Source organism: Tachypleus tridentatus, chromosome 9, assembly GCF_004210375.1.
Source record: "Tachypleus tridentatus isolate NWPU-2018 chromosome 9, ASM421037v1, whole genome shotgun sequence".
Classification (NCBI taxonomy): domain Eukaryota; kingdom Metazoa; phylum Arthropoda; class Merostomata; order Xiphosura; family Limulidae; genus Tachypleus; species Tachypleus tridentatus.
Genome location: NC_134833.1, coordinates 111,559,433 through 111,578,362, shown reverse-complemented (window position 1 = coordinate 111,578,362; position 18,930 = coordinate 111,559,433). Strand labels below are relative to the sequence as shown.

Genomic DNA, 18,930 nt, shown 5'->3' with positions numbered 1-18,930 from the left:
CCAAATAAAATATTAAATCAGGTCTGATGTGCATCTAAATCTCAAACAAAATGAAACATGTCATAGAGCTCAATGGTACAAAGTCTAATTAAACTATAATGAATCTAACCTAACAATTACCAATTATAATTATACTTCATATAAATATACTTTGAAATTGAAACAATTGATACATGTAATTGCATCACAATGTTTCAAATTTGAACAAGTTTCAGTTATAACATCATGTTCCATTTTGTTTCATTTCATTCAAGATTTAGCTGCTAATCCAGATCTGGCTTTTAAAAGACAGTTGGCATCACTACCCAGGGTTGACCCATGTTTCATACGAAAGTTACTAGGCTATCTTGCATCTCCAATGATGCATGTGATCTTGAGATAGTGCCATATTTTCTAGCAACCAGTGGTGCCACTGTCAAAGTTAACTGAGATTGTATTAACACTTTCACAGCAAGAACTTTCCCTAAGCTAAATAAAATTGTCTGGCATTAGGCAGAATAAAATATTAAAAGGCCTAATACGTGATAAACATGTTATATTAAAGATATATTTTACTTTTTTGTACCGTATGCTCTGATTGAAAACTATTAACATTGTAAAATTTCCTTGCAGAGCCCAAGCATAGTTTGAAAACCGTATCCATATGGATAAGTGACTGTTATGGGTGCTGGAATGCCAACTTCAGGAAATAAATTATTTACCATCCTAGTGATATGACTGTAGAAGCATATTTTTATACCTGTATTCCACTAGGAGCAACTTACAATTGTCAGTGAACAGTGAATATTACTGTTAGTTCTGGAGAGGTTGTAGTTGTATGAACATATACCTGCCCTTAGTTTTTTTTTTTCATCATATGTAAGGCTTACCATTAGAAAATTTAAATCTGACAGAAGATGTATCACTAAAAGCATTTGGGCCCTTCTTACACACATCTCTTCTTTAGTTGAACACATTTATCTTACTCACATTGTAGTTTACATCTTAAGTTTTACTTGTATGCAAAATGCTCTTTTTGTTTTTGGCCTTGTCATATGAAGAATTGCTGCATCAGCAATCAGTAAGTGCTGTACCAATTTAAAAAAATTCAGTATAACATTTCTCGACATATTTACATCAATTACAGTTACAGTCTGATTGCTAAAAATGTTAAAAACAACTGATTCTAGATTATGTAATTCTCCTTTTGACCATTATGTCTACCAAGGTACAATAAGGTCAGCAAATCAGTTAAATAGCTAAAGACATTTGTGCAAAATACTGCATGAACTTACTCATCATCAGTAATTACACTGTGACATTCATCACACACTCTGACATCAAACTCGTAGCCCATTGAAGGAATAGAACTCTGATTAGTGCTGCAAGCATCACACACAGCTTTCCCACATCTCCTACAGTGATGCTGCAAGAAAGGTTAACATCAATATTCATAACTTAACCTGTTAATTTAGATTACAAAACTAGCAAAACTTTCATATGTACAACAAGCAGTTGGGTTTAATCCCATGACCTGTGGATTACGAATTAAGAGCCCTAAAATCCAGACCATGTTATGAAGAAATGCCAATTTCTGTACATCTGTTTGAACCATTTTTGGAAGGATTGAATTTTATCTCTATATTAGGTATCCCTATACATTTCAGCCACTACTTTCTGAACTAGTAGCGCAGTCTCTTGTAATACGACATGAACTACACTGTAATTTTTAAACTCCATTATTATTATCCCAGCTAGTTTTCTAAAAAGATATGTCATCCAAAGAAGCTTTTAATGTTTTAGGTGCAAAAACAACAACTATAACTACCATAAATTACTTCAAAATATAAAAGATAAGCAAAATTTAATTTGTTTTTTAATATAAAAATTAACTGACAGTTACAGTGGAATTCTCTAAAATATATAATTTTATAATTCGGTCAGAAATTACGTAAAAACATTTTGCAGTTCTTTATTTACAACTAAAGTTTGGTCACAGATAAACCACACGGGCAATTTATTTATAAGAATATTTTCATTATTCAGTCATGAGGATAAATACAACAGTGGGGACTTAATAGCAATTAGAGAATCAACAAGAAAAAAATCCTTATCATTATATCTCCTTCACTCATGAATTTCTCTTAATAGAAAAATTAAATAACTTGGTTATGTTATTGTTAAAGAGTACAAAACAAAGGAATAAACAGACACTTTCATTTATATAACATATGCAGCTGTACCTAGTTTGATTGATTTCTCAACAACCCATAATAAAGGCAAATAGTGTGACTATTTCTAATATGGATAGAAATGTTTATGTTCTTTGTGTAACAAAACAAGCAAACCATCAAAATTTGGGAGATTTATGCATTAGCTGTAATTCCAATTGAAACAAGTGTGGGCTTTATGTATGGTGTATAAAAGTTAAAATATTTGTAATAATTACCTGTCTAATACCAATGGTTTTCTGGTCTATCATAGCTTTAACATTCCAGAAAAAAGGGCGAGTACAGCGTTGACAACAGTCGCTTTTTGCCCATTCTGGAGTCTGGAAGGTAATTACTAATTTATCACATTCAGAAGCACAATAAAACAGCAAACAACTACAACAAAATTAAGTAAACATCCTAGAATTACTCTCTGTGTAATTAATTTTGTGTGATTTTGTTTCTGTTGCAAGAGCCTTTGACTGGCTTGATCACAACACCAAAAGTAATATAACTTGTGCATCTTAAATATCGAAATACTGAATTAATTCAAATATCAAACAATACAAGAGTAAAAAGTGAAAGTATAAAACATGAATATTGCTGAAAAATGATACAGTGGCTTGTACAGAGTTCTTGTCATATTATTATAAATATACATACTTTACTGGAATACATGCATTTTTTTTTTTTTTTTTTTTTAAGTAATCAGAAACAGGTATTAAGACACTTAGTAAATGTTTAAAATCTTCATCCTGGACCACAGGTTACATCTGTGTAACCCTACAACAGTGCACATATATTATTACATACTTTTACAATGTGCACAGAACTTAACTCTTTATTAATTTAAAAAAAAAGTGTACTTATTCCAAGTTACTGTTATTTAAAATAAGTTCTCATCACATTCCAATATTACATTTCATTATCCCTGAACATACATAAAATGTAATAGTGTGTAATCATGGATCATTAGATTACTTTCAATTTGTATACCACAGACAATACAGAATGGACACATCATTTCTAAAATAGCTGATGAAGATGCTAGGTGGGGTTTATTTTATATGCAAGAGCTTGGAAGCTTGATATTCAAATATCCTAACTTTTCTGTTTGATCTAATACTTCCTTTGTAAATTTCAAGGTGAGGTAAAATTAATTTTAAAGGACAAAAAGTAAGGATCTCTCATTTTTCTTGTAATTACCAAGAATTTTCCAAAAATATTATCTAACTTATAATTTAACATATTTTTTTTTTTTTATAGATTCTAACATTGTAGAACAAAGACCAAAAACAAATGAAAATGGCAAACAAGATTAATGCAGTTATGCTACATAAAAATACCAGAATTTACCTTCATCTTGAAAACTGCCCAATAGAAAAATTCTACAAACAGGTAATAATTAATACAATAATAAATCACATTAATATAAGGTGATCAGCAAAAGTGTTAGGACAAAGACAAAAATTAGATTTCAGGCTACTTTCAAATGGAACACAAATCACATACATCAAAATTTCATTAATCTTCATATTTTGTACAACAAACTCATAAGTGCTTGCAGTCAACAAACAGTCAATATTTTGTTTACAAGGTTTACTTGTAGAGTGCTACTAAATTGATTTCTTCTTGCTATACACCAGTACAATATGCTTGCTTCCTTCTATATAGTTAAGACACAACACGAGGTATCATAACAGTTATTTCAGACCCTAAATTTCATCAGTATGTTTATTCAAGCAGAATCCTTATGACTTGCCCTTATTACAAATACATGTGAATTCTAAGGAATGACAAATATTTTCATCCTGACTTATTCAGTTGTCAATTCAAAAATAACATTTGGTATTATAAAGTCATTTATTATATTACAATTAGAATGTCTTATCTTCCAATATGCACTGTAGACATTTAGCAAACAGTTTTTTTTTTATATCTTTCTGGTCCTTGTTACATTGTCCTCATAAGACTGATGACTTGTATAACTTTCCAAAAATTTCTGGTAACTTCACCTATAGAATGATAAGTATTCTTATCCTGGCTTATTCAGTTGTCAAGAGGAATCAGTGAAGCATTATTATAGTGTTGATGTTTACATTCTGTAGTTAATCCCATAAAGTTGAAAAAAATGACAATATTCTCTTGTCTTAACACTTTTGCACAGTACTGCAATTCTATATTTACTAAATATATCAGGTTTCTTAACATAGTGTTACTACACTACCAACTATTTATCTGTTCCTTTACGAAAACTTTGAAAAGTCATTCAGAGTGTCTGAGTGAATGGCGATTTCCATGTTAAGAATGAAATTTCTTCTCATCTTGCAGTTTTGATATTTCATTTGTATAATCCTTTAGAACCTCCTAAATTAAGTCTCTTCTTTAACCAAAGCAAAATCATTGAAAAGGGAAATGAAAAACTGAAAAGTACAAATTAAAATTACCTTTTTATTTCTAAAATAACTGGAGTTTATAACAGCCTCCATCATATATTAGCATACAGTTGCTTTGAATATATTAATTTTACAATACCCTTTAGATACTATTCTAAGTGACAGCAATTAGCCACAGTGAGAACGTAATGTTAAAAAAAAAAAAATCCAATATAGTTACAATGATATGATGCAGTTAGCAGAAGCTGGTGTTCAAAAAATTAATGTAACTTTATGTAACCTAATAAGTTACAAATTATATTTTAGTTTACATAACCTAACTTTATATAACCTAATAAGTTACAAATTATGTTTTAGTTACTTTTATAATAACAAATGAGGGCTAAAAGTTTTATTGTGCCCCATAAACATTACTAAAACAAAGCTTCACACTCAGCACACCATCTTGTATACACTACCAATCTTGCATCACACTACTGACCACATCTTTACATATGACTACTTTCAACTAATTGCATTTTGCCACCTGTACTGGCACAGCTAGATCCCTCACCTACTCCTGCTGAATGAATACTTACTCTCAAGAATTGGCAGAATCTATAAAATTAACATTGGCAGTAGGGAGGAAGAAAGAGGCAAGTTCCATTCAAAAATGCATTTTCAGTGTAAGAAAATATTAACTCCTGATGCAGTTTTACAAAGCTAGAATCTCACATTGCAAAAATAAGAGTGCTAACATATGCACACAACACTGAAACAAAATAGAAAAGACTGCTCAGAATGAATAGATGTGCTACAAGATAAACTGAATTACATGTGGGGTATTGCACTACTTCTAAAATAAGCATGCCCTTCAAGAAGGAAATGAACCTGATATAGGCAGGAGAAAAAAAATTATATATACAAGTGGAATTCTTCCGAGAGGTGCAATACATAGCAGCAAAAAAACAAACAAACAATGCAACTGGGACATGTCAATTACATATCACAATTCTTACTAGGGTCCCACACTCTCTCAACTTTTGTTTTTTGAAAGGTCCCTGTCCCAGAGATTTTCAATGGCTTGTTTTTTCAGTAGAGGTCAATAAATTCAAAAAAAAAAAAAAAGGAAAAGCACTTCAGTATCAAAGAACAACTTTATTTACATACAAAGTACACAACATGCTCACATTCTACAAGTGGAAAACTATTTACAATTTACACGGTTTCTCCAAGTGCAAAGTAAATTTCAAAATAATATTTAAATATTTTTCTTCATTTAACAATTTCAGATATCTTTTGCACAATGTCAACAATCTCTTAAATCAAAGGGTTGGGAAAGATGGACATAAACCTCCTGCTTTACTCATGAAAGTCCACAACTGAGTAAAATGGAAAAGACATTGAGAAATATGTATATATCAGAGAGGAAGCCAAGAATGGTATTTCAGAACACACCATTTCTACACAGAGCATTATAATGCTACCAATAAATACAGGTTTAACCATATCAACTTAGGTCATGAGTCAAAAGCCATGTCACTGTTTGTTGACTTGCACTCAAAATGTTATTGAACTACTACTTTATTAATTTATATCAGTAAATCTGGTATAACATTGTAGATTAAAACCTAAAATTTTAGTATTATACATTAGTTTTTCTTAATTTAAAAGTAAATATTAAAAAAACAAGGCAAATATTAATATTTGTGTGACATATGTTAAATGCAACACTGGTTCATATTAGATGTTTGAAACATCCAAATACAAAGTCTATAGTTTGTTACAAAGTACAGACTCAAATTACTGACATTCAAAAGCAGGTAAATAAGAACTTCCTATATTTTCTAGTTGCCGAGACATTGCTACCTTTACTGAATGAAACACAGTAGACCCAGTCACCATACTTTTGTCTATGACATGTGAATAAACAACTTAAAGTTCAAAATTTCAAAGTGTCCCTCTAGTAGCTTTCTCATATGACAAACACTTTCTTTATATGCTAATTCCAAGCAGTAGTTGTGCATGTGTATGTGTGCAAATTCTTGTTACAAAGCCACTTCAGGCTATCTGCTGTGTCCATTGAGGGGAATCCAAACAGTAAGATAAAACTTTAAAGAGCTCAAGATTTTTTTAAGACTACATACAGCTTAGTTACTAAGCTTGTAAATTATAGTGAAATTCTGTTATGATTTTTTGTTATTTTCAAATGTATATATAAAACCTAAAAATTATTTTGTTTCATATCCTCTACATGCAAAATTTGATAAGACTAGGCAGTCTACAGCAAGCAGTAAATGAGTACAAAGTTCATAACTAGAGAAGATAATTGTTTGCTATACTTCTCTATTTACTGTTCTATATTTCAAAAAAATAAGTTTAAGAACTTGTTTGCAAATAATAATAATAATAATTTATACACATGAATAATATAACTGAGATGTGATTTTATTTTACACTATACTAGTTTACTAAAACACAGCTAAGACAGGCCACTTCGTAAAGGCCAGTCTTTTTTTTCCTTGGATACTGTAACACGAGTGCACATATATTGCATTATTGTAGCTTTAATGTTAGCGAGGCATGGCTAGAAAGTCAGTATAATAAACATAATGAATTTATATAAATGTATAATTTTATGAGATCTAACCTATTTATGTTAAACATCTGTGTTTTAATGTTGTAATTTATAATGAAAAGCAAAATTTATATTTTCTAATTTTTATGGCAGTTATGAGGGTGGTCAAATTGACTAATCTCTCAGACTTAGGGTAAAGAAAATAACACAAGATATGGTTTTACTGAATGGTTTGCAATGTATTTAGGTTTTATAGATTAAATATATGATACTTGGTTTTTTTAGAACAAAGAATAGTTTTTAATCATAACATCTCCTCGTGCTCATAGTAGTAACGAAAGACTTAATATATTCTCAAATAAATCTTTAGTAACAAGTACTTCATTAAAAAACCTGATTTTTTGTATACAAGACTTAATGTTTGCTCAAAGTCTTCTAAATTTTATGAAGATACACCATAACACATTCAAAGTTATAATAGAAATATTTAACATGTATATAATAAATCATGTATTTTATATCAAGCCCATTGCGAAAGGATTAAGGCAAAGCATACCTGACCAGGCAACACCTAACATGGTGAAGAAAGGCAGCAAGAAAATGAGTGCAAACACAAGAGAGCCTTCATAGGCAGCATAGGTATGGATATGAGATAACATATGTAACATTAACGGCATAAGTACCTGATAAATGCCACCCACAAGCGAGGTGGAGAAGGACATCTCTTGATGACTTACAAAACATGTAAACAAAGGTTCAAAGGGAAAATGGGAAAGGGCATAAAGGACCATACTGAGATCCCAGTCAGACAATTCAAAGGAACATGGAGAATGCATGATGAAAAGGAGCAGAAAATAAGGGAAATGACAAAGGAAAAGAAAACCTTACATAACTTGGAGGAAGAGAAGATGCTTAAGAAAGGCACCTGGTAGCTTGACACAGCTGAAGTGAACAAACCATTGTTAGAAAAACAGGTGAAAAATTAAGAAAGATGATGAACAGAAGGGTGGAAAACAAGGAAATCACTTCAAAGAGATCAAAAGGTAAAAAACAGACTGTTGTTCCAGGTAAAGAGACATGGAGAAAAGGTTCTGTGGATCTGGAGTGGAAAGAGACAACACATGCAGTCAGTCAAAGGGCTGAAGCAATGGACTTGACTAAAAGTCATGTGAAGATGGAGGACAATGAACCTGGGTAAATGATGTCTGACTGAGACTTATGAAACAGAAACCAAGACAGAGATAAGGGTAAAGGAGGTTGTACAAGTGAGAAAAGTAGGAATCATGGTTGCACTAGCCAATGGAACCACCAGAAGGACTAGACATGGAGTGTTAAGACAAGCAGAGTAGGAGAATAAGCATAGATGGGATGACTCCCCCAAATCTTGACTGAATGCATCCTATTCCCAGAGCTAATAGGTGTGAAATAAAAGATAAAGAATGAAGCTTATTGTTTCAGTGGGTGGCAAAAGCATGAATATGAGAAATCCCCAGCTGAGAGAATATCAACTAAAAGGTTCAAAGATTGGAGGACTATTCTGTGGGGAGAATCTTGTTGGATTGAGATAAATGATCCACAATCAGATTCAGGGCACCAGGAACATGGCTAGCTCAGACTAGCAGGTGGAAACTGTGGTCTCAGAAAAAGAGAGATCCAGACATAAATTTGGTGTTCCCTTGCTTATCTATGAATGAACACTGTTGAGTTTTTGGATTATACCATAACCACCCTTCACAAAGGAGAGGAAAGAAATGGGACAAAGCTTGTAAAGAATACAGACGAAATATAAGAAGTCTCCCAGAGTCAGGGGTAAGTACCCCAATCTTTTAAAATACATCTGTGAACAGGTGTAAATCTGGACAAGGTGATGGAAGCAGAATCCCTGCCAGTCTGGTCATTGTCTAGCCACCAAACCAAGTTTGCCCTGACTGGTTCAAAGAATCCAAGAAGTTGAACTGATCAAGGAGTGTACACTAAAGGGAATGCATGTGAGCTCAACCCATGGGAATGAAAGATTTTAAGGAATCCCACATCTTTAAGACAGATACAACCTTTCAGGCTGTGAGAGAATATAAGATGAGGGCATTGTGGACTGCTTGCTTCATATCTCCAAGATGACATGCAGAATGCTGGGCCCAAGTGAGGTTGAAGCTGAAGAAAACCCCCAAAATGAACTGGGGGTATGAATGGACTTTTCTATCATTATGAGAAATCACATCCACCTGCTTCTTGGAGAAAAGACAAGTGTGGTCTCTGACTATGAATGGGAGCCAGTCATCCATGTAATGATGAGTGCAAACACCCATCGAGTGAAGATGTTAGGCAAAAGTTCACAGTTCACACTACTCAACAAAATACACAAAAGGATGAGGTTAGTCTTAAAGGCAGGGCCCTGAACTGAAATATCAAATCCTTGTGAATGAACCAAAGATAACAATGTGACTTAGAAGCAATAGGAATGTAAAGACAAGCATCTGTCACACCAAATTGGTCATTCAGTCCTGGAGAAAATACCCACCAAAGTGAGAGATAGGACTTCATGATGAATCAAGGATTCCAGAAAAGAATTACACTCACATAGATCATTCATAGTTCTCAAATCTCCTGTCTTCTCGGAGATCATGAATAGATGCGGATAGAATCATAGTTGTACAAGGCATATGCAATCGATACTTTCTTTGCAAAACAGGTCATTGAAAGCCTTTGTAAGACAACCAAGATATGTTGGATCTAGTAAGGATGGGAAGAAAATAGTGGAATTGGAACTGAATGCAGAGATCTCTTGAAATAACTCTCAGAAGCTATGGATCCTTCATTAAATGCTGCTACATGACAAAAAAGTGAAGCAATCTGGCTCGCAACTGTCTGGAAAATTCCATAGTTTCACCTATAATGCTGGCAGCTAGTCAGTCTGGGTGTGAAAATAACAAGGATAGAGAAAGCAAAAGCCTATGCAAAGAGGGACAGGAAACAAGGGCAGGCCACTCATGGTAGGAAGGAGGAGGTTGAGATAAATGTATAGCCAGTAGAAATAATAAACAATGCAATACAGCTACATCAATCCTGGATTCCCAGGAACCACCAAATATGATATTGCTTAGGAAAGTGTCCTAATGTAGATCCCACAAGGATAAATGGGAGATATGCACTCCTGCAAGTAATGCATCTCTCCAACAAGTCCAAGCAGCAGATGAGCCAGACATTATGGGAAAGGGAAGAGGTTGATAAACAAGCCATAGTGGATGGACCCAAGGAGGGATGGACATGAGCTTATCTGAAAAATATTTAGGAGAACAATAAAAGACCTCTGACAATAATTGGAAGGAATACAGGTAATGTAAATAGAAGTTGGAAAGACAAATTTTTGAGAATTAAACCTAATTAAAATGAAGTCATTTCTAGATCTGATCCTCAAAGAAGATTCAATTGTTTATAATCCAATTATGGATCTTAAGAGCCATAGTACATCAAAGAATGTTAGTCTGACAAGCAAGAGGAACAGAGCATACCAAAATCTGCCTGAAGGTGGTCTGAAAATGTTTGATCATGAACCCTAATGTCATCTGAAGGAGGAAAATGAAGTCATTTCTAGATCTGATCCTCAAAGAAGATTCAATTGTTTATAATCCAATTATGGATCTTAAGAGCCATAGTACATCAAAGAATGTTAGTCTGACAAGCAAGAGGAACAGAGCATACCAAAATCTGCCTGAAGGTGATCTGAAAATGTTTGATCATGAACCCTAATGTCATCTGAAGGAGGAAAATGAAATTCAAAAGGAATTTCACACAATAGACAATATACTGTACTGAAAACAACATAATACACCATTTGGTATACTAAAACTGTCATTCTATTGATGTAATATAAAACATAGAATTAATGGCAATTTGAGAAAGAGAGGATATGACATAGGTGTCACAAGGAATCTGATTTTCTAGTTTATCTCTTCAACACAGGCTCGGTTTCTGGGATTGACCCTGTAAGCATTTTGTGTTTGTTATAGTTTTCATGCTATTTCTTTTAAATTAGTAAGTGTAAGTTAAATAAATTGTGCAAATTATCAGTAAACATTACAAAACTTTCAAAACACAAAAATCAAATTTATGTATTAAGTCTTAAGATTTGTTAAGTAATTTTTTTTCCTGCCTTTTTTTTATTTTTGCTTGCTATTTATGAACCAAAGCAATTTTCATTGTAAGATTAAAAATATTTTTACACATCAGGAAAATTTGAATTTCACATGCAAAATTCTTATAATATCCAGATAACTTTATCAAATGTTTCTTAAAACAAAACTTTATATTCTATGTTATTTTCCCTAACAAACCTCTGTGTGCATTTAGTCTATTTGACTGATCTCGTATTCGCCATAAACAATTATGAAATGAATATAAATTATGCCTTTTTCATTCTAGAGGACTAGAGACTATAAACTAAAAACATAAGTGTTTAGATTAAATAGTTTAAAACTCACAACATTATAGATTTATAAAGATTCATTATTTTTATTATATTGACCTTTCAGTCATATCTGGCTATTACAAAGTAACCCATCTTGGTTGTGTTTAAGTGGATTAGTATTTGTTAATAGTCATTTCAATTACACATTTTGTGAATATATAACACACACACACACACACAAACACGTTATAAAATTTTTCTTAAGTTATAGAACAGTAAATAAAGAAATAAAGCACACAATTATCCCTTCTAGTTACGGCCTTTGTACTCGTTGCTGTCATCTTTGCTTCCTACATCTTAAGAAATTTTGCATATGGAGGATGTGAATTTTAGGTTTTATATATCTGAATAACCAAAAAAGCACAAATTACTTCATTGATACCACAAGATTCCATTATAAAGTTTAATAACTAAGCTGTATTTGTATCTAAAAAATCAAAATCAAAAGAGACTAAAGACTCAACTTACCAACTCAAAAGGTTTGTCTCAAAAGAAAGAGAGGATGCAATTATATTTGAAAATGGCTGGAAAAAAAAAAAATCAATAAGGAGACATTCTGAGCTTTTGACTGGTTATTCATGTGCCAAATATAGAAGTATATATATAAGGGACTGTTTCCAAAAATGGAAAGAGGTAAGCGAAGGTCACTGTGCTTAATTCATTAAGTATCACGATAGCTCAACAAACAGAAAAGTTAAAGAATTTATTGTGTATTTTAGCTTGTCAATATCAGTGAGTTTTTGATTCATACATTTTGTATTTTGACATCACAAATATCCAATCTGAAAAAGTACTGCATTCAAAACTGGTATTCAGGTGTGTTTAATATTTACCTATAAATTAAATATTAATTAATGTATAATATGAAAATTTGAATTATAATCTACAGTTCGATACCAAACTTAAGGAAATAAATTCCTAAAATAGTATTTCAATACAACTTTGAAAGCAAGTCAACAAACATGATCATATGTGACCTGTCTGGAAATAGTTAAACAAAGATTTAACACTATAAAAAATAAGGCTTTGCTTTACTAATATTTATATAAGTAATTTATGCTAAATATTGAAAGTTATTGAAGAATAATGTTAACCAACTTTTGAATGTAAAATGTTGTAACATGCACACTTAAGCCCTGCAGTGTGCACATGATTAAATTGTTTAATGTATTGTACTTTTCTTCAGTACTTCCTTCTTGTATTGTGATATTTTATCTATTTTGGATTAAAGAATTACATTTTCTTTTCATGCTTTTCTGACATCTAAAATCATTAACATTGAAAAATGTACTGTAGACTAAAAGCAATTTTTTTTAAAGTGCAGTTTGAATTTTGTTTGGGAATAGAAAAGCTACTGTTATGTTTCTTCTCACTGCAGAGGAAAAAAAATCAAAGCTATGGGAAAAACTAACTTAATTGTATTATTTTACATTTATAAAGTAATTAGGAACGCAACTGTAAAATTCAAATGTTTTACATTAAAAAATAATTTACTTCTTGACGTCCAACTTCCATGTGCCAAAAAACTAGAATACTGTCTTCACTTCCTGATATTAGTTGCTTGGACATTCTAGCATAACATAATGCAGTGACCTTGTTGCTGAAAATAAAAACATGCACAATTATTTGAGAAACAAGACTCCTGTATTTAATGATCAAAAATTTCTATGAAATCTTAAGTTTTTTGTAGACATTTTTATATCACTTGCAACTGCTTGAATCAAAGTTACATAGAACACAATACCATGTATAATTTTACCTAATCAAGCAGTCACAAATCTATAAAAAAATTGCTAAATTTTTTAATTACTGCTATAAATTTCTCTGAAACAAACTAAAATTTAATAAGATGGATGTTTTCATTCCAAGAAAATATAGAAAAAAAAATTAACTTGCTCACGACTAAATAGCTAGTTATCACATTGATCTACAGGAAGAAAAGGCTTATTAAATTACTTGATGCACGTATTAATGAACATTTAGTTTCCTGTTGAAATCACTTTAAAATATAAATAAAATGAAAAGCAAAATAAATAAATGATCAAAATATTTACACTTAAAAGTAATAATTCTGTCAGGTGCTGATGTTAGCAATAATTTGCAGCTCTTTTCAAATTCCAATTTTTTTATTTTACTCTAACTATAAAAATATTTTATTTCAAATCCATGTACTTTTAGATTTTCAGGAGTTCAAAATATAAATACTACATATTATTTATTAAAAGTAAATTTACCAAGACTTCATGACTACCAAGCAAACTAAAGCTTTCATATTTTGATAATTCTAGTAAAAGAAAGGTGTAATAATAGTTGATTATGTATGCAATTTATTGTTTTTAACTAAGGATATGCAGAAGAAAGTCAAATTCTTTTCATAAAATTCTTCAAATAAAACTTAATCTAGATGTATGACTATAGGCTTCTAAAATAACACACAAGGATGACAAAAAGCATGATAGCCTGTTACTTACTGATGTCCTTGCAGTTCATAGGCTGTTCCTTGTTTACCACCTATATCCCAAACTACAATTGATTGATCAAAACTCCCAGAAAACAAAAGCTGACGCTCTGCATCCCATGATAAGCAACGAATACTTCCTTAATATATAAAAAGTAAAAAAAAATATAAGACTCAAACAAACACACACCTTTGATACTGGGGGAGTTGCTGTAAGGAAGGCTTTAAACAAAACAAAGCAACAAAGTGAATGTTGTAGCTGTCAAAAACACCTCGTTGAACTGATGAAGGGCTTTTATACAGCATAAATACTCACTAGTCATATAAAACATTAAAGCAAAAATATAAAATCAGGTTTTAGGCTAGTCGGATGATAATGAGTGGAAATTACACAATAACAAGAACCTTGTAATAAAGAAATAAAATTAATAACAAAAATTTAGAAATTTAATGTAAAAAATATTTTAACAACAGTAATTTACATTTTCTTATTTTAGAAATGCAGTGTGTTAATGGATAGCTGCTACTGTTAAAACATTTCAAATAGCACTTCATCACCTATACTAATAAAACAACCTCTGTGTGTGTGTGTGTGTGTGTATAATAAGAATAAATAATTTCACCTAAGAATCAATGTTCAACTTTAATAGGGTTTTGTCAAACCTTCAGGGCTTCAGTCTAAATCACACAAGCAAAAACTGAAGGACAAAAGTAACACAAATATAATTTATTAGTAAAGGGATATACATGATAATCCACGATAATATGGTAATACCATCCAGTCAGCAACTAGATGGATTTATGGAACACCCCATTTTGACAAAGCTTGTTATAACCTGTAGTAATTATAATGAACATGGTTACTAATGCAAAACTGAAAATAAAGGCATACCTACCTGGGCAACAATTGCTACAGAAAGGGGCACAGTGAAATATAAAAGAACTCTCTAAATAAAGGACTGTATATGATTGAACTAAATAATCACTTCTGGTTAAAGTCTAACAGATGTGGTCAAAATATCTACAAGGAAGTAGCTGAAAACCTTCAAAAGAGGCAACTTCTAGATCATGTTAGTAATGAGATAGGACAGTATTAAGAGTAATGCACTTACCAGCAAGCATAATAACTTCCACAGGTCAATTCAACCAGGTGGCTAATGACAGAGATATGACATATAAAAGATTCTTTTCCTGTAATGATAATCCATTATAGGCCAAGTGAATAAATTGTGTAGCCATCTCATTAGGCTAAATGGAGAAAAGTCATGGGAAGTTGAAGGATCCCAACTTATGAATAAAACTTCTAGTACCTTGAAATGAGTTAGTACAAGACACAGCACTTGAGGGTCCAAACAGGACAGAAACAATCAGCACTGAAGTGGTCATAAAGGTGAGAAATGGTTGGCAAATGGATTGGTGAAAAGGATCTTTCCCATTTCCTGGCTGTCAGTCTTGGGAAGAAAAGACCTATTGGGGTAAAGCAGGATAAATATGGAATAAAAGATACATCCTAAGACTGATATGAAGGGAATGAGACAAGTAGAGAAGGTCCAAGGTACAAAAACAAAGGACTTGATAATTTGTGCCTGTTTGACAAGAAATCTGAGATAACACTACAGAATTGTCAGAATCTACCATGACAACTTTTCCCTTCTAGAAAAAAGAACCTTAAGCCATTGCCTAGTGTACTGCAAAGAGTTTAAAAACGTTGACACAGAGGGTAGACAATTCTTTCATCCAAAAACTCCTAACCTTGAATATATGCTCTCCATCCCCAAAGAGATGTATTTGTAAACAGACTGATCTTGGGATGAAGTGGTGGGATGGGTACATCCCAATGGTAGTGTTGTTCCAATCTAATTAACATTAATAGTCAATAATGTTGATCCTGAGTAATGAAACAGATGATCCAAAGGATCGTGTGATCTACTGGTTGCACAGTGACCACTGAAGGAACCTCGTATGTTAATCCCAGAGAAATGAGAGGCTCGAGGGATGTCCACCTTCCCAAAGGAGAAAGAATCGTATGTGCAGTAGAAGAAGACAAGTAAAAGCATGGTGGCTCTTTCTGTAGCTTGAAGCTTGATAGGAGTTGGTTGAGAATGACTTAAGTAAGTATTGATAACCATACTCAAGAGGGAGACAGTGTTGATGAAAGAATGGATTTCTAAAATTTCATAAGGAAGCCCACTTTTGTGGTTTCTGAATGGAAAATCTGAGAATGTTATTCTGCTAATTGATGGGATGTTGCCAGAAGGAGCAGTATCCATATAATGATGTGTGCACAGACCCAAGGAATGCAGGTGATGAGAAAAAGTTTGAACAACTCTGTATACAAACCTGAGGAACATACAGGAAGATTCCACTATGGGAATATGAAGATAAGTGTTAGTCACATTAAACATGGTCATCCAAAATCCTGGCATGAAGTGCCATCTTAAGCTGAGAAAACATCCCATTGTAAATCAAGTAAAAAAATTTGTTGAACCAAGACAGATTGATGACTGGATGGCAATTTCTTGTCTTCTTGGATACAATGAATAAATTGGAATAAAATCTAAAATTAACTACCTCTACTACCATTTTTGACTAGCAATTTACTTATGGCTTTGAAATAAAGCTTTACTCACTGTGGATCTGTTGGAAGTAATGTAAATTGAATGACCAATCCTGAAGCCAGAACCTGAAGTACCCATGCATCCCTGGTGAAAGATCTTCAGATGTCCAGAAAGTGAAGTAATCATGCTCCCACTGCTCCCTCACCCATGTGATAGTCAGGAATGACATTGGTTCAATTATACCGACAAAGATCCTAGAGAATGAGGATAAACTCTATTAAGGGAACTAAAGGTTGGTTGGTTGATTTGGTGTTTTATGGCACAAAGCAGCTAGGCTATCCGCACCAACCATCCAGTAAAAAGTTAAAATTAAATTTAGTGAAATTCACTAATGACCTTTAAAAAACTAAAAACATTTCCAAGGTAGACAGTGTCACCATCACCAATAACACTGTCTAACATTATGGACAAACCTTGGGACAGAACATGTTTAAAATGGTGCCATTATTGAGAGTCCTAACAACAGCAAGAAAGTAATATGTGGCTTATTGTGACCTGAGTGTTACACAGACTATACATTAGTGCATCAGTTCCAGATAAAAGAAAACAATGAGTTAAAAAACTGTGACGAATACGTAGTCTAGTTAGAACAACTTTCTCTTTCTGATCTTTACAGAAGCAAGACGGCCAAAGTCCAATATAGGATTTTATTTCAAAAGGCTTGTTTTCACAGTGCTCACTCCAAGTCAACTGCCAGCTGGCACAGAGCAGAGCCTTAAATACAGGAATATAGTCCACATATGGTACAGTGGTGATAGTGCCAAAACAAATAGATTTAGGTGTGATGTCGACGAGCTTGTTCCTGTGAATACCAACGTGGCCTGGTATCCAGTAAGACTGGATAGAAGTAGATTTTAAAGAGAAATGGGCCAGTCAGTTTTCAATATCAGCAAAAACAGTGTGGGAACTAATGTGAAGAGATTCCAAGGCCAGTAGAGAACTAAGCGAGTCAGTATAAATAGCACAGTTTGAGTACTGATTAGCTTCTATGTGATCTAAGGCAGGAGAAATGGCATATAGTTCAGCAGTGAACATAGAAGCTGTAGAGGGGATTCTGCATGCAACCACCAAACTGCAACAAACCATGGCAGAGACAACACAGTCACCTGATTTCAAACCATCTGTATAAATAGGAATGGAAGAATGGTTTGACAGATGTTAAGCAAATAACAGACAGTATTTCCAATCAGGAGTGTCTGCTTTTCTCAGATGACTTGAAGATAGGTCACATTTAGGGACTGTAAGAAGCCATGGTGAAATGGGCTGACCAGTGGATACAGCAATGTTATCCTAGGACAGACCCAATTATTCCAACAGCACCTGGATACGAAGGCCAAAAGGAGCAATGACAGATCATCTGTTCTGAGAAAGTATGGCCCACTGAGGAAGGAAACACAACCCCAGGTGGGATGCTTTGGTAAGGAACAAAGTTCCAAAGCATATAGTAAAGATAGTTGCAAATGGCAGAGGTGCAAAGGAGGTTCATGAGACTATGTATAAGCTCTGAACTGGGGAAGCATGGAAAGCCCCAGTGCAGAGCCAATGTCCTTGATGATGATGTGGCAGAACCACAGACCAGTGATCCATGAACATTGATCCACTCCCCAAGTGGTGATAGAGAGGACACAGATGATTTTCAGTGGTCTTGTACATTTGACCTGTAGGTACTTGATGTGTGGTTTATTATAAAGGTCATCTTGTGGTCAAAGTTAAGCTCCAAAAACTCTGTCTCAGGAACCACAGGCAACACAACTTCACCAATACAGAGTTCAGGATCAGGATGAATACCCTGTTGGAGGCAAAAGTGCATGCAAACAGTTTTACAGAGAGAAAAATTATAGCCATTTACTATGGTCCACTTCATTATACAATTGAGGGCAGGCTGTGGCTGCTGCTGGTTGCAAACTTAATTCAAGATTCCTTCTGGCTTTGATGTCTTACCCACCAAGCATGTGCACAGGCCTGCTGGAAAGCGATGCGATTAGAGAGTGTAGGTTGCCTACAAAAAGTATACCAGGCCTGTTTTTGAACCTTCTTTGCCATGTGGCAGGAAGAATTCAACCACTGACAAGGATATCATGGAAAACATGTCAAAGTTTTAGGAATACATTGAGCAGCTGCTTGTATAATACAGTCAGTTACTGCTGCCACACAGTCTTCTATGGGTAGGTTACAGACAATGGCAGGATCAAGTTCTGAAAAGCAGTGAAAGAGGGCCAGTTTGTGTGATCCAGCTCCCACCAGGCC

At 33.3% G+C, this 18,930-nt stretch overlaps 1 protein-coding gene across 3 annotated transcripts in view; it reads right to left on the bottom strand.

Moving 5' to 3' along the window:
- Nucleotides 1-18,930, bottom strand: part of LOC143226049 (WD repeat and FYVE domain-containing protein 2-like) — a 51,979-nt gene that overhangs the window by 7,483 nt on the left and 25,566 nt on the right. For 2 of the 3 annotated variants that reach the window (XR_013014260.1, XM_076456463.1), the window contains exons 7-10: nt 14,079-14,205; nt 13,102-13,207; nt 2,429-2,530; nt 1,275-1,405 (exon numbers count right to left, since the gene is read on the bottom strand). Coding sequence is in view for 1 of the 3 variants with exons in the window: in XM_076456463.1 (XP_076312578.1) it covers nt 1,275-1,405; nt 2,429-2,530; nt 13,102-13,207; nt 14,079-14,205 (466 nt within the window). In the remaining 2 variants the exon portion in view is untranslated. The remainder of the gene's footprint in view (nt 1-1,274; nt 1,406-2,428; nt 2,531-13,101; nt 13,208-14,078; nt 14,206-18,930) is intronic. The other variant, XR_013014261.1, reaches the window with a different exon arrangement.